This window comes from Colossoma macropomum, unplaced genomic scaffold (genome assembly GCF_904425465.1).
Source record: "Colossoma macropomum unplaced genomic scaffold, Colossoma_macropomum, whole genome shotgun sequence".
Classification (NCBI taxonomy): Eukaryota; Metazoa; Chordata; class Actinopteri; order Characiformes; family Serrasalmidae; genus Colossoma; species Colossoma macropomum.
Genome location: NW_023495281.1, coordinates 80,361 through 97,563, shown reverse-complemented (window position 1 = coordinate 97,563; position 17,203 = coordinate 80,361). Strand labels below are relative to the sequence as shown.

The window sequence follows — 17,203 nt, the reverse complement described above, 5'->3', positions numbered from 1 at the left end:
TGTTCATGGCAGAAACATACTTTTTTCAGATTTTCTACTATTATCATCAACATTCCATATAAAAATGTATTAGACACATGTAGGTTCACTGGTGGTTTTGGATAGTAAATAAAATTAATATCAATTTGTGTTGTAGACATAACAACCCCTAGTTTCTATCACCATTGCTGTAAAGAAATCTGCATCAAAAAATTTCTCTACAGCAGTGGCCACCAACCCTCCTCCTGGAGATTTATTTCCTGTAGAGTTTAGTTCCAACCTAGACCTTATCCAACACTAATACATCTGATCCAGTCAATCAAGAACATGCAAAAAAGTTAATTATCTGGAGCAGGTGTGGCAGGTTGGAACTAGACTCCACAGGAAGGTAGATCTCCAGGAGCAGGTCTGGTGACCACTGCTCTACACCATTTCAAACCTCTCCGAATGATTTTGTTTGCATCTTCTCAACCCTTGAATTATGAAATATTAGGAAAAAAAATGTGGGATTTAAGCATTTATGTCTGAATGCCTATCACTAATTTAATGACCTCTAAACTATCCGATTGGAGGACTTTATATGAGTGTGGTCTACAAGCCAATGGGCGCGCAGAAACGAATTTGAAAGTTGCTCCGCCCGTATGCCTCCGGACGTTATACGAGGTTGTGCACGGGCTGCGTTGGGCAGTCTACCGAGTGCGTGTGCGATAAGAAGTTAAAACAGGCGAGAAGGTAGGTTTTTTTATGTTAAATATCGTTTATTGTTGTATTTAATGTTTAAGGCCACGCCAAAATAACTTTTACTTCAGTTAAGCGTTGAGTTTCAGGGGTAACACAAATCTGGTTAACCTAGCTAGCTAACCAAGTTTGCTATCGTTAGCTAGCATAGCAAATGTGAGGTGTGTTTGTTCAGTTCGCACTTGCAACGCAGACATTTTTATTACTTATCTTTAGGTTAACTATTCTTTTTTAACAGAATGTGTCCTGTGTCACAGATGACACAATCGAGTCATCCTAATTAAACAGGCTCAGGAGCAACTTTCATCTGACGTTAAAGGTAAAAACATTTAACTTAATTAAATAAGTTTTCACGGTAGCTTGCTTTAAAAACGTAGAATGGACCGACATGTCCTGTGGCTGATTTGCCGTAGTATAATCGGCCATTTTATAGCCATGTGAAGTAGCTAGATAATTATGCTAGCATATTGTTTGTCAGCTAGGTTAGGTTACCTTAGTTTAACTTATTTCGAAAGAATAACTGAACTACTAAGGCATGAGACATTGGACACTTCTTATTCTGGATCTCCTCAGACCTAAGAATTTTGGTAATATCACCTCAGATTTTATTTTAAGCGTAGGATAATATGAAACTGAAGGTGGATTCTTACTCCAATTTTCCATTCCACCTTAAATAACGCCACGGTTGCGCAGGCGCCAGAATATAACGTTAACTGCAGCACCATTTAAGGTGGAACGGAAAATTTGAATAAGAAGCTAACGTCAGCCTCGTGCTGTACCGGAGAAAACGTTAACATGTTTAGTTCTTTTGAGCATTCTTTTCATCGTTAATATCCTGGATTTTGAGTGATATTTTCTTTAGCTGCTGTTAAAAATGTGGCTGTGCTATTTATCCCGCTCACATTGGCTTAAACTAAATGTTCACCGTTGGCCTAACGGCGTTACCATGGATACAGCAAAACTGCTTAACCTCTCAACGGTAGCTTAGCTGAGTATTATAGTTATATGCAGGATTTCAGTCATATTTATGCATTTACGCTATAAAATTAGAAAAAAAATTAAAGCTATAAAACCAGTTATCCAGTATAAGCTGGCTCAGATTGGATGTGGATAAATGTGATATAGATACTTTATCGCCCCCTCAGTGATATTTTTGGACTCAACTCACCCAGTAACTTTAGTTAACTAACTATGTAAATATAAAATAGATGGCTACAGAACTGTAAATAAAATACTTACCACAAATTTGTCCACAAAGACAAAATATTGTAGCTTTTATAGCCGACTGTTTGTAAACTTAACCTATGTAACCTAGTAAACGGAACGATATTTATGCTGTGTATTGAACAATTAACTAACTGATTATGCTCAAACTTTAAATAAAATACTGAAACAACGTCTAAACTATTGAACAAATGTTGGAGAGGCACGAAAAAACACAAAAGCTGTTCCGAGAGAGTGAAGTAAGCTGAAGTTACACAGAAAATCCGAGTGACCGTTTTTGACAGTTATTTTTTTCAAGACTTGGGATCCACGAGACCTCTGTCTCGTGCGTGCAGTTTCCCGCGCCACTGCCCCGCTAGAGAGAAATACCCGACTGGTGTGTGTGAAACAAGTATGCACTTAAGACAGCTATTTAAAACAATACAGATCACAGTAATTAAAAAAGCAACATTATGATGAATAATAATAATAACCTGTTTTATTTATGCAAACGGAAAATAACAGTAAGCAGCAAACAGTGAAGTGCAGTTAGGAGTTGGCTGAAGGAAACTTTGCCTGCTTATTTTGCTGAGTAAGAGTCCGAAGAGGCTGAAATACGTGATCTGCAGGGTGAGACGTTAAACTTAATTTTTGAAATTCTTTTCTTGATATTTGTTGCACTGATGAGCTGAAAAATAACAATCTCACCCATGTTCACATCTGTTCAAGCTTAATGTAAACAATGACTGACAGTGACAGAATGAAGCTGTTTGCATTATTTTCTCGGTACTGGATTTATTCTCCTTCACTTATAAATCAAATCTAGTAGCACAATGCTGCGTTCATCCTCATGTCTTGGAGTCCATGTCTATGAGGTGTATGTAGTCAGGTTTTAGAATTTTTACATTTCTGTAATGCACCGTATGTCACAGTTTATTTTTTGACATTTGATGATCGGAAAGACAAACAACAAGCGGTGCCAAACTTAAAAAATACTGTTAAACCACAAATACAATGATTGTTCTGTTCACATTCTGTGCTGCACTGAATCTAATTAAACAGGACTAATGTTGCTTTCTTTGTAATGAAACATGCAGTTGGTCGGTACTCTAGAAGTACCAAAGTACTGAAGATATCCATGATATTGTGACATACTGTGGTAAATATTGTCATATTGCCCAGCCCTAGAAGGAATGTGTTAACAGTGATAATTTATATACATTTTTGTTTGGATAATTCTTAATGAACTGCAGCTTAGTTATGGCAACATTGATGTACGGGTCAGTTTACACATTAGTCTAAATTTTGCTTTTTTAAATATGTACATGTCATGTTCTCCTTTTATTGTTGATCATAGTTTATTAAACAGGATTATTACAAGGAATTGATATGTCTCTACAGGGCATAAATAAGCCATTAGGCAATGGAAGGGCAATTTTTTAGTCCTGTTAGCATCTTTGAAAGCAAAAAGTGCTATTGAAGCAGGATTCCATCAGGTTTGTTTGTAAATGTGTGAAATAACTTATTACTCATAGTGAAGTTGCTCAGTGTTATTTGAGTGATATGTGAATTGAATCGGTTAATTCTTTAAAGAAGTAGCACTGAAAGTCAGCCTAAGCCGAGCAAGAAGCGTAGGGCAAGTCACATGGGTAGGGGTGTAATCAATAATCTTGATCTTTCAACAAAAAAAAAAACATGGTGATTATTTTTAGATCCCTCCCATTTAAACTGATCCTTTGAAAACCAAAACTAAAAGCATATCACCCATGTTTTTCCAAGTACTGCACTTATAACCTGTGTCTTCCAGGAGTTCTTTTGTTTGTGTTAAAGTTCTTAATGGCCTGTCACCTTTGTAGCTTAAGGCCTGTGGGCCAGCACATGAACAGAGATCTGCAGATGCCAAAATTACTTTACGTACATTTTAGGTGCTTTTAACAAAGTCCTCAAAAGAAGTGATCACATGTGGTTTTATTCAAAAGGAACATTAGAGATAGAATTTTGCAATTTCCCTCCAGGATCAATAGTGTTTCAGTAGCAAGACATATAATTGCACATAAACTTACATATACTATGCAGAAAAATAGAAATAAATCTAGACATGAGTTAAAGTACAAGAGAAATAAAATAAAAGTAAAAATAAAAATCTGTTTACATATTCACATGGCATGTGAGACAGATTTGTTGTATTTACAGCAGGCACTGAGTGGTATGAGGTAAACTAAAAGCACATTATAAACATAACTAACTCAGAGTTGCATCAATATTACAGTGTGTAAAGTGCATAGTGAAAATGTCATTACAGTAATAGTTGATATATTGCGCAGTGTATTAATCAGAGAGGAGATACAGTGATGTGGTTCAGCTCAGATAGCAGGAGATCAGTACCTTCTCTGCAGTAAAGAGAATTGTTGTAGAGCACTTATAGCAGTGGGTAAGAAATCTCACACGGCCTCTTTAACACAGCGCAGCTGTAACAGATGGCTAGTGAATGTGCTTCTCCGTTTATCTAGTGTAGCATGCAGAGGGTGTGAGGTGTTGTCCAAGATGGCTAACAGCTTGTTGAGCATCCTCTGTTCTGCCACAACCTCAGAGTCCAGCGTGACTCCTACAGCAGAGCCTGGCTTCCTAATAAGTTTGTTCATTTTGTTCAAAACACTTTTGTTAGTGCTGCTGCCCCAGCAAACAGCATAGAATAGAGCACTCGCTACAACAGACTGGTAGAATGATTATCTTGCAGTGTTAACACATTAGCTTTTAACCTTTTTCCTTCTGCTTCATTGAGGTCAGATTCAGAAATACCCCCATTTCCTGGAGATCTACTCTACCCCATCATCAGAAGTCCTTCTGCTCTTATGCAAGTATTCAATTTATTGACACTATGTTAAGACCATTCCAATTCTTACAATAAATCCATTCATAGTTTTAAATGATCAGACATAGCAAACACTTGTTTGTTTTGAAGGTCTACACAGGCATTAATCTAAAGTATGAGCCCGGCTTGTACCAGACACCTCGAAACCAGGCCTGACTGGGCCCGACTAGTACTTGCACATTTGAAACTCAAACCGGAAATCGTTTGACTTTTTCTTCCACAGGGTAAGTAGATATGCACACAGACAAAGGCTGATTCTCAGAGTTGCTTTAATGATGCTTACTTGTGTCCACTGGAGTTGAGACATGTTAGGTGCTGTGATAAGCTGGTATTTTACTTTTGATAATGGGGGAATACCTGCAAACTTAATGGAGAGGGAGCAAACACTAGGCAAAAGAATTTAGGTTAGGCTTCAGTTTTTGGTTATGCATTTTTCCAATTGTTTACATTTTTTAGAACTGAATATTCCACATGGGAATGGCCATCATATGGTAAATGGCTGTATATTTGCCTGTGGGATTGTAAGCTGGATACATGCCAGTTGTGGGTTTTTAATTTTTTTTTATTTTTTCCTTTTTGGTATAGATAAAGATTTAGTTTCACAAATTTGTCTTTATACACGGCATACATTTATCTAGACCCTGTATATATTGACTAAAAAGATATCAAACCTGCACACAAACATCTTGAATAAGAAATTTTAAAATAATTCATTATCACTCAGACAACAACATAGCACCTAGCTGAAAATAAACCCACCTGAAACCTGTTGGCCTCTGTCGGATAGCAGACCTGTAGTTTCCACTCAGATCCTCATTAGTCGTTGTGCTAAGCAAGGATGTCAGTACTATAGCAGTTTTTTTTTTTCCCTGAGGATTTTAGTCTGAAATACTGTATCATTTATCTCAAGTAAACTGTGATTTAATGCCAATTCTCAAGAGCATCTGTCGCATCGGAGAAACCTAAAAACCTTGGCATTATGATTTGATTCTGACCTGTCTTTACATGTACTTATTAGTAATATTAGTTTGCTAGCTAATTATGATGGACATCATATGTAGCAAGGCTGTTTCACAGGGTGAAGTTAATGGTGGAAGTTATTCCATCCTTTTTTCTATTTCTGCCTAATTCAGTGGTTAAGATGTAAATAAAGTAATTCGGTGTGGTTTGATGTGAAGTGGCTCTTTGTACAGAACTTTACAGACTCAGATTTCTTTAGTGGGGGTATATGGAACCAGGGGTCACAATGTATACTAAAATATTGCAATTTTATTAACTTTCCAAAACCACTAGTGAACCTCCATGGGTAACCCTTTCTTTTACAGTCTGCTAAGTTCTAGATATTACCCAGGTAAGTATGAGGTACAGACTCCAAGGTACTAGGTAATTATTTTAGGTGAGAAGATATAAAGTACCAGGATAGTCTAAATGAATTATGAAACATCTCACAGGTTCTAGATCAGGCCTGTGGGCCTTGTTTGACACATGGGTACTAGATTGTCAATATTAGAGGGAATGTATGTTATGTATTTACCTGGAACTTCAAAAGAATAAACAGGGTGTGAGTAGGAGCTCAGGTCACTCATCTGTAAAGTCTTAAATAGTATGTATCTGTGTATTACCTAGATACTAAACTGAATCTGAACTGTAAAGGAAAGCAGGGACTCTTTCTATGGTTTTACTGAGTTCTTACAACAGAGTTCTTACAAATTGCCACTTATCATGCAAGTATAAACAGACTAAGAGAGCAGGATTCATCACAATGGTAATACCTGTTTATTAAAACCTTTCGACAACTCTGTTTTTTGACACAAATCCTGTACATTTCAAAGTACAATATTGTACAAGAATGTCAATTCCTACACCTTGCTGTTTAGTTTGCATATACATTCTGTGGAATCAACAGGGAACCCTCATGTTGCTGCTACCTTCTGGCTCTCCTTTTTTTTTTGTTTAGGTTGTAATAGGCTTGCAGGAGTCACTGCTTTTACTTCATTAAAAGGTCTATAGTATGGGGAAACCTTTTGTAAATTTTTATTCCCCAGTCCATATATGGAAACTTAAATTATGCAAACTAAGTTGTGAAAACCGCACCTTCAGGCTTTTGAGGTCATGAAAATGGATGCATTTACCTGTATACACCTATTTGGCCTTGAGCAGTTTAGCTCTGCCATTCACATGAAGCTTGAAATTGGGTTTTGGCCCATAGTGTTTTTGAATGAGACAGAACACATGACAGCCAATCAGGATAAAGGTCTACATATCTGTCTTAAAATCACAGTAATACAGTCTGTTTAATTTTGTGGGATAAAGAAGGGGCTAGAAAACAGTTGTGTAAAAATGAATTATGACTGCTGCTTTTATTTGTTCCTCAGTTATGACTGCTCCTCAGGGGGGCAATAATAAAATGCAAAAAATGTAGGATGGTCCCTTTAACACTATTTCAAGCCCAGTCACCCAAAACAGAGCTAACTGTCTTGTTTCTTTGTGTAGCTGAACAACGGACCACCCTGTCTGGCTTGATGCTGATTGACTTGATCAGGTGTTCCTTCCTGCTCACCTGCCCTCCAGATTAGTTTGACCACCTTGGAGCCTCCTGCAAGTCCATTTACTCTCCTGGTGTGCAAAAAGCCTTACCTGCATGCCCCATTCACCCATTTGAATGCTTACCTGGTCATGGCATGCCCTTACAGCAGTCTTGATTTTAATTCAGATGATCATTCTTTTGAAATGGCCTCTGATAGGTTTCTAGATTGTAATACTTGTACGTCATTGGTCTCATTTTTGTTAATCTAATGACTTTAGCGTAATTAGGCTCCCTTCTTTATTCATTAGCATATTTCTAAGATGCCTCTTCACTTATCACTCTTATTGCTTGTTTTTCTATTTGGGGTTGACCAGTGGAGGATGGGTTCCTCTTAAGGTTTCTCCCTCTTGCTCTGTGGGAGTTGTTGTCACAGTTTTTCTTAGCTTGGTCATTTAGGGCTTGGACCTGGGTTTTTGTAAAGCTACTTTGTCAGTGTCTTAAAGTGTAAGGGCGACTACTTGGCACCACCTGAAGCTCCTGTTATCTGCATCTACTTTTTTGTAAAAGGAACAAGTCTTGCCAGTTGAGAGGCTCAATGGGGAAGTGCTGAAAATTGTTAAATACTGTAATTGTGTTCAGTTTGTGTTCTTGCTAAAATGGTGTTTTAGAAATGCATTGGCATTAATAAATTGTCATAATAAACAGACTCTGTTTTAGATTACCTGTCTTATGTTGTTTGTACTGCCTGGTTGTTATTGTACCCCTGACAGGCCACATTACAAGTTTCTTTACAGTGGTGACTGGAGTCAGGGGTCCCAGAGTCTACAATGACCAGTGAACTTCTGGGCTTATGTTTTGGTGGTGCTGATAAAATAGTGAAAAATCTGTTCTCTTATGGGTACTATTTTGTTATTATTGTATTCCTGGACATTTGTGAAAGAAAGGACACAGTCATGGTTAGCTTTCAAGAACAGGTAAGCCACTGCTTTTGTTTTTGTTTGCTATGGGGTAAATAATGTAGGGATACGTCTTTTTTACCTCTGTTTAAGAAATGCGGAATTAAAACGAGTTAAATGGTTGAAAAATGTTCTGGTACTGACGCTTGGGGTTTATTAGATGTGGAAGTGGGGATTTTAGTGCTTTACCCAGCACAGGGTGAGGGGTTTTTTTGTAGTGTAATACAAAAATCAATGCCATAGTACAAGTGCAAACAAACATGATCAAGATAAATGCACCAGAAAATGGACTGAAACGCGATCTTCCGACGTTCCGCAGATGCAGATTCAGCAGGAGAGCAAAAAGCGACAGTTCCACATTTTCCCTACCAATATCCTACGTCTCAAAATAGAACGCGATGAATTTCCTCCACTTCGGTGTTTTTTACCGACTTTTCGCCTACGTATGTGTGCTGTTTGGGTAGATAGCTAAATAATAACCCGCTAACTGTGAAACAACTTGCTAGCTAAATATTAACCCGCTAACTGTGAAACAACATGCTAGCTAAATATTAACCTGCTAACTGAAAAACAAAAAGATAGCTATATATTAACCTGCTTGCTGAGAAACAACTTGCTAGCTACATTTTAACCCACTAGCTGTAAAACATCTTGCTAACTATATATTAACCCGATATAACTTGCTAGCTATATTAACCTGCTAGCTGTGAAATAACTTGTTAGCTCTGTGCTAACCCACCAGCTGTGAAATAACTTGTTAGCTCTGTGCTAACCCACCACCTGTTAAATAGCTTGTTAGCTCTATGCTAACCTTCTAGCAGTGAAATAGCTTGTTAGCTCTATGCTAATCTTCTAGCAGTGAAATAGCTTGTTAGCTCTATGCTAACCCGCTAGCTGTGAAATTGCTTTTAAACTCTGCTATCCCGCTGGCTGTGAAATAGCTTGTTAGCTCTATGCTAACCTGCTAGCCGTGAAATTGCTTTTTAACTCTATGCTAACCCACTAGCTGTGAAATAGCTTGTTAGTGCTACGCTAACCCACTAGCTGTGCAATAACTTTTTAGCTATATATTAACCCACTAGCTGTGCAATAACTTTTTAGCTACATATTAACCAGCTAGCTGTGAAACAGCTTGCTAGCTACATATTACCCCGCTAGCTGTGAAATAACTTGCTAGCTACATTTTACCCCATTAGCTGTGAAGTAACTTCCTAGCTATATATTAACCCGCTAGCTGTGAAATAACATGCTAGCTACATATTATCCCATATATTATCCCATAACCAGCGGGTTAATATATAGCTAGCAAGTTATTTCATAACTTTTTGCTCTATGCCAACCTGCTAGCTGTGAAATAGCTTGTTAGCTCTATGCTAACCTTCTAGCTGTGAAAGAGCTTGTTAGCTATATGCTAACCTTCTAATTGTGAAATAGCTTGTTAGCTCTATGCTAACCTTCTAGCTGTGAAATAGCTTGTTAGCTCTATGCTAACCCACTAGCTGTGAAATAGTTTGTTAGCTCTATGCTAACCCACTAGCTGTGAAATAGCTTGTTAGCTCTATGCTAACCTTCTAGCTGTGAAAGAGCTTGTTAGCTATATGCTAACCTTCTAGCTGTGAAATAGCTTGTTAGCTCTATGCTAACCCACTAGCTGTGAAATAGTTTGTTAGCTCTATGCTAACCCACTAGCTGTGAAATAGCTTGTTAGCTCTATGCTAACCCGATGGCTGTGAAATAGCCTGTTAGCTCTATGCTAACCTGTTAGCTGTGAATTAGCTCATTAGCTCTATGCTAACCTGTTATCCTCTATTTACCCTGAAAGGTGTTTCAGTTTCACTTCAAGCTCAGTTTGTTTTGTCTATTCAGGTGTAAATAAATCAGATCTGAGTTTATCAACACTTTATTTTATTAATGATCATAATTTATTGATCTGTTCATCATCTCCATCTGAAGCACCTCCAAAACAAAGAAACACAAACTGAACTGCTTTATAAATGAGGCTCAATACAGCACAGCCAATCAGAACAGCCCATATACATATATCAGTCTTAAAGGCACAGAAACAAATACAGACTGTTTAATTATAAAGAATATAGAGAAGATAAAAAATGATCAAGTAAAAATGAATTATGACTGTTTTAAACACAGAGAGAAACAGACAGAGAGAGATACAGAGACAGACTCAGAGAGGGAGAGAGATAGACAGAGAGAGGGAGAGACAGAGACAGGAAAAGAGAAACAGAGACAAAAAGAATTCAGTTTTCTATTTTTTATTTTTATTTGTTAGAGTTCTGTGTGTGTTTTGTGAGGTTCTCATGTTATTCTATTTTATTTTTGTGTGTGTGCGTTGTGTGATTTTCACTCAGGAGGTTATTTTATTTTAAACACATTGAGGAACCAGAACCGACCCAAAACCCAGCGCAGAGCGGTTCAGTGAATGTGGTGTTGAATGTGTGTAGGTGTGTCAGAGTGTTTGTATCAGAGGAGACGCTGTAGAAAGACAGAGAGCCGGCCGGACAGTCCAGATACACTCCTACTCTGTTAGACTGAGAGGAAGGAGCAGAGAGAACAGTGGTGTTCTTATTGTGACAGACAGAGTATCTGTTATCAGAGCAGATCAGAATCCAGGACTTTACATTCCGTCCAAACCCACAGTCAGGACTGTCTCCTTTCCTACTGATTGATTTATATGTTACTGCTACATAAACCGTCCCGCTCCACTCAGCCTCCCAGTAACAGCGTCCAGTCAGAGTCTCTCTACACAGAACCTGCTTATAGGAATCAAATCTCTCTGGATGATCAGGATACGACTGTGAATCTTCCACAAACTCCAACTTTCTGTTCCCGTCAGAGAGACCGAGAGAATTGTTTGCTGTGTTTGGATCCAGAGTGAACTCACAGGAATCTGCACACAAGAAGAGACATTAGAGTGAGTGAGTGTGTGTGTGTGTGTGTGTGACTGTGAGTGTTTAAGTCTGTGCACATTTTTGTGTGATTGTGTTGGTTTTTGTAGTTTACGAGGACCTTTCAGCTGATTTGATTTGATTTGTGCTAGTTTAGTCGTCACATTTAGAAACTCACAGCTAGTTCAAAAATAAAAGTGTAAGACTTCAGCTGTAAATAAGACTGTCCTGATCTCCTTTTAGCAACAGTCAATAAAATATTTCATACATGAAAAAAACAATTAAAACTCAGTGTTATTTTTCTAGAAAGAGTAGAGCCATCATGGAATATGGCTGCTATGGAGCTATGGAAGAAAATTTAATAAAGAAAAAGAGGCAGCAAATGTTACAACTGTTTATAAAGACAAAGATTGGTTTGGTGTGAAATATATAAATCCAGAAAAAGGTAATTTAATGTTCATATTTAATTGGCTGTATGTGTTTATTTGTTTGAGGTTAATGTGGTTTGATGTGGTCAGCATGTTCTCTGTTTTCTCTCGTAGACTGTGGAGTATTCAGCTGTGTCCATTCTGATAAGGGAGGTTTTCTTTTGGATCACAGAGGGAACTAATAACTAAACATGAACCTAAAAGGAGACAGAAAATCTATCATGATGCCCTGAAAGTGTTCATGTCTGAATTTCAATACAGTGGAAAGGTTTATGGTATGAATGAAATTACTCTCTCATTTAGCTGTTCCCATCTCACTGGACAGCCACTTCATTAAGTTCACCTCCTTGTTTCTGCACTCAAAGTAACAAAGTATGCAGAGAAACAGATGGACTACAGTCTGTAACTGTAGAACTACAGAGTGAGACTATTGGTGCGTTCCAATCAGAAGGCAGCTGTCTAAGTAGGCAGCATTCTAAGGCAGCATTTGCGCGCTTCCGAGACAAGTGCTGTCCCATTCAGAAGGCAGCAAAAGGCAGCTGCCTTCTAAGATGCCTTATTTTGACCAAATCTGAAGGCTGCATCGCATGTATCCTTCTCAGTGAAGGCAATCCCACAATACTGTTCACCTGCTCACCTGCTGAGAGTTCCATCGCTCCGGTCTGATCAACATGGCGGTCGAAGCGGCCGAGGAGTTCACAAATGTGAGTTATTTCTTCACTTCTGTCTTTACTGTTTCAATTAGTTGTTGTATTTGTGTAAAGTATTGAACATATTTGTGTTTGAAGATCTCTAGAAATTGTTCCTGTGGTGAAATTCTGGCAGTTCGCTTGCCTAAGGCGAATTGACCGGTTGCGTTTGTAGCTCGTTAGCTAGCTAAAACCAACATTAGTTGTCTTAGCTAGCGGGCTAACTGTGTAAATGCACCAGCTCCTCGAAACGAGAGTCTGGTCTAAAATACTGGCTGTTCACTGTTTAGTGGCGTCTAGTTTAGTTTAGCGTCAGTATTTAGGGATTATTCAGGGACGAACATTACAGCGGCGGAGAGGTGCTGTCTGAGGGGCTGAGGAAGAGGAGCGGTCACAGGGAGAAAACTGCACCGAATGACCGAAAGCAGCTGACTTGCTGAGCGTATTTTGGGGGAAACACAGCGGGACCAGCACTACAGACTGACGTTCTCCCTGAATGATGAAAAATACTTTAACTTATGTAACCTAGAAGTTCTGAAATAAAAGTTTTTTTTTTTTTAACTAAATACTACAGATGATTATTTTTGCTGCTCCGCTTGTCTTGTATTGTTTTCCTTACCATAGTCAGAAAAGTGTGAGGTGAATGTTGACAGCTAAATTTCAGAAGAGGAGCTCATAAATCAGATGAGAATGCATAAAATAAAATGATTATTAGCTGCTTAACAGATTGCATGGGATCCCTTTTTCTGAGTGCATTTTGTACAACATTAAACGTAACATTACTGTTTATCCTTTGTGTGTTAGAAATAAAGCAGGTTCATTAAGGTGGATGAGGACGGAATGAATTGAAATGATTCATAAACTAACGTTAATAGTCACGATTATCTGTATGATGCCTCTCTGGCACTGTCCTGAATGCGATGCCTACTAAGGTTACTATTCAGTTAAAATGCTGCCCAACAAGAGAGCTGCCTTTGAAGGCAGCTCTCTTGTTGGGCAGCTGCCTTCAGAATGGAACACACTACAAGTGGTCAGTGGAGCTGATAAAGTGGACAGTGAGTGTAGAAGGAGGTGGACTTAATGAAGTGGCTGGTCAGTGTAATATGTGAGGACATGCTGATGTGCTAATTTTTAAATGGTTTTCTGTTGTTTTTGTGGTTCTAGAACTAAAAGTTTCTGTTATGTTTTATTTATATGTTTCAGTGTTGATGCTGCTGTGGAAGACGACTCTCTCTGGATACTTGATGAATGATGACCATGTTAGTCCAAAATGAAAACAACCACAGTAGCAGGAAAAACCCATCTGTGTTTACTTGGTATAAGGAACATTAATATGGAGATGCAGGGTATTTAAAGATGAACGTTCACTGTGAATGAAAACAAGATTAACTGATGTTTTAATTTATAGTCTTTATCTGAAACTTCCACATTGATTCTCATAATTATATATTTACAGATAGCAAATGAAAAAGATGCACTACAACCATCTACAACTACAAATAGGATCATGGTTGGAACTACATTTCTGAATTTTATTTCTGTTTCCGGAACATTGCTGAGACAGATGTTCTGGTGATAACTAACCCTCTGGTGACCAAGAAGGACCAGTTCCAGCCTGAGGAGCAGAGGAATATGAGTCAGAGTCAGATAGTGAAACACAGTTCAGTGGAGCTGCAATAGGATATGAAAACAAGGCCCAAATCAATGAACAGTATGTGAAAGCTGTCTGATTTAAGTTCCGAGAGTGTCTGAAGGCCAGTGAAGGAGCTTGTTTGGAAGAAGAAGCTGACTTATTTTGTTATGAGGAGCAGTTTACAGATGTAGAATCAATTGATGAATCAGATGTAGAATCAGATGATGGATCAGATGTAGAATCAGATGATGGATCAGATGTAGAATCAGATGATCGATCAGATGTAGAATCAGATGATCGATCAGATGTAGAATCAGATGATCAATCAGAGAATGGGAAGATATACTTTCAGGAACGTTCAGGTGAAGCCAGTCTCAGAAATCAAACCGTCATAGGAAGCTGCAGCCTTAGGCAGTGGAACAAATGACTTCTCTCCGTCCAGATCAGTCACTGTAACTCCTACAAAGGAAGAGCTCTTGGTGGTCAGAGGTGCTGATAGTGAGACTGATTTTCAGGATGTATCATTGACAGGACAGGAGGAAACAACGGCTGTCGCTAAAAAACGTCTTCAGTTTTCAGTAATTCAGTAATTTTTTTGTTCTGAAAGAAAACTACTGTTACGTTTGTGTGAAACCACCATCCAAAATGTCTCACCACTTGAAAACCCACATGAATGAGGCTGAAGTTTCAGAAGCACTGTTATTCCCGAAGTACTCAAAAGGACGTAAAAGACTGCTGGGAAAAATTAGAAACAATTGTAACTATTAGCAAAATTCAGATATTTTACAAAAAGGAATGAGCTGCTTGAACTAAAATGAAGACCAAACAGAGCTTGTGATTCAAAACAATTTGTGCACTGCATGTATTGCAAAGATATGCTTGTACATAAAGACCTATGGGGACATGTAAGAAGATGTTCCACAAAGTCAGGTGGACTAAATAAACAGCAAGGAAGAACCAAAGAGTCTACATTCTCACAGCAGATAACCCAGGGGTTTGGAAGCTCTTGAGTGCAATGAAACAGGATGAGACTGTCTCTATAGTACGCAGTGACTTCTGTATTCTTCAACTAGCGCCATCTTTCTTCAACAAACACGGCAATGACCCGACCAAATATGAGTATATTCAACAGAAGCTCCATGAAACTGGAAGGTTTTGATGACTCTGTGCAGCGAGTCTTCTATACACAGCCTGGAAGAAGCTGTAAAACCTGCAAATTTCTCAAAGGTTAATTTAGCTATCAAGAAGGTGTCAGACTATGAAGAGGAAAAGAACTGCTACTAAACGCCAAGCCTAGCACTGAAATTGGGTCACACTTTGCAGAAGGTTTGTGAGATCATTCACTGTAGGGCTCTTATGGCTGAAGATGAAGAGTTAATCAAGTCAACTGAGACGTTCAAAAAGCTGTAAACCACCAAATGGTCAGAGCTGATCTCATATACAGCTTTAAACACACTGAATGAAGCAAAGCTCAACAAGCCATCAACACTGCCTTTCATCATGATGTTCAGCTTCTTCACAAACTCCTGGAGACAACAGCAGATGCAGCATCTGAAATCCTGAAAAAGCACCATACCACTAGGCTATGCAGAGCTCGCTAAAACTACACTCACAATAATGATTGTTTTTAACTGAAGACATGCCGGAGAATCTCCAAGATGCATCTTTAAGGAAGAGATAAAACTCTACTGCATGAAGTTGTTGCAGTCGGCCTTTCCGAGTTTGAACAGAAACTCTGCAGCCATTTCAGCAGAGTTGAGATCAAAGGTAAAAGGGGTGAAAGGTCAATGTCCTTCTCACCAGACATGGTAGACACTCTGACTCTTTTAGTTAGTAAAAGAAAGGCGTGTGGGGTTCAGGAGGCCAACTGCTTCTCGTTTGCCAGACCCAGCTGTCAAAGTCATTACAGAGGACAGGACTGTCTGAGGTTCTACACAATGCAGTGTGGTGCTCAAAATCCAGAACATCTCAGATCAGCACAGTTGTGTAAACGTGGCGACTCTCTCACATATTCCTAATCTGAAAAGCAACTAATTTGAAAAAGTTTCAGACTTTTTGGGTCATTCGTGAACACCGTGAGTTTTTTTTTTAGGCTCCAAGAAGAAAAACTCAGCTGGCCATGGAAAAAGGGCGTCTACCTGATCTACAAGGCAAATCATTGATCACACTGAGATTGAAGGTATGTATCTGTGTTTGCACTATGTCAGTACTTATGTTGAAGCAAATATGTTTGGAGGACACATTTAATGCTTTCATGATGAAATTGTGAGATGGAAATTATATATTTATATATTATCAGAGTGGAAACAAAACCTTGTCTCCTTTTTTTCTTTCATGATTTATAAATGTTAGCTGCTCTTTACATTACAAAATTTAATGATGGATTACTTGAAATTAAACACTGTAACATTAACTCACATTAAAAGGTTAAAGTGATTTTTTTGTCCTATAAAGTTACTATTTTGGAAATATGAGGTTTTGATCCAGCAGTGATGTAGTGCATGACTAATGTAAGATGTTGAATAGTCATTGCTGATATAGTTTTGTTTTCTGCTACATTTAAGATAAAATCAACACAACTGATGACGGTGATGGAAATGAACCTGAAAATGAGGCTGTGGATGAAGCCATGAGTCCCAAGACAGATGTTTAACAGCAATAATGTATAATGATTGTTAAATAGTTTGATTCTCTTTCAATCTGAAGATATAATTTTACATATATGATACTGTACATTTCATCCAGTTGCCTCTTGATACTAATATTCAGCTTGGCAGCATTGTTTGAACTCCCTGGACACTTTATTAGGTACCATTATCTGCTCCACTCATCACATAGATGCTCTTTATAGATCTACAACTACTATTATCTGTTTTCCTCTAAAATTTGTTAGCTTCTCTCTACCCCAATCATCAGTGGTCAGGGCCAACAGAATGTGATTTGGTTTGAAGCAAATACATGTAAAATTAAGAAAGGAGAAACACTTTTGACGTGATGGGTCTTATGAAAACAATAAGTTTCCTCTTCTAAGTTAACATGTTTTAAAAGACAGCACTGAAAAATGTTTGTTTATTTCAGCTTCAACTGTTTCTGTTGTCAGTTGGAGCTACTGAGTGTTGGCAGTTAGAGAGTGAGATAGCCAGTCAGCCAATTTGGAAAAAAAGACAGTGTTAATTGCAATTATTTACCTGGAAGTTAATCATCAGCTCAATCATTGTTTGATGATCATGACTGAAATCTCAAACATTTGTAATCACATCTGTGATGGTAAAGCA

General features: G+C 38.2%; 1 protein-coding gene and 1 long non-coding RNA gene across 2 annotated transcripts; one reads left to right on the top strand and one right to left on the bottom strand.

The window, feature by feature from the left end:
- Nucleotides 1-610: 610 nt before the first annotated feature.
- On the top strand, nucleotides 611-4,759 carry LOC118801585. Its single transcript, XR_005006550.1, has 3 exons — nucleotides 611-711; nucleotides 956-1,036; nucleotides 4,708-4,759. It is a non-coding gene; the product is annotated as an uncharacterized LOC118801585 (long non-coding RNA).
- A 5,824-nt stretch (nucleotides 4,760-10,583) lies between these two features.
- Nucleotides 10,584-12,279, bottom strand: LOC118801583 (stonustoxin subunit beta-like). Its single transcript, XM_036561942.1, has 2 exons — nucleotides 12,244-12,279; nucleotides 10,584-11,187 (listed from the first exon to the last, which is right to left on the bottom strand). The coding sequence occupies exons 1-2, from the start codon at nucleotides 12,277-12,279 to the stop codon at nucleotides 10,651-10,653; spliced, it is 573 nt and encodes a 190-aa protein (XP_036417835.1). The 3' UTR covers nucleotides 10,584-10,650.
- Nucleotides 12,280-17,203: the final 4,924 nt, after the last annotated feature.

What these genes read in the sequence shown, in the direction of transcription:
- LOC118801583 (XM_036561942.1), bottom strand. Translation starts at nt 12,279, where the DNA reads ATGTTGATCAGACCGGAGCGATGGAACTCTCAGCAG. An exon ending in AGCGATGGAACTCTCAGCAG is followed by an intron (nt 11,188 to 12,243) that starts GTGAGCAGGTGA and finishes TGTCTCTTCTTG; the next exon opens with TGTGCAGATTCCTGTGAGTT.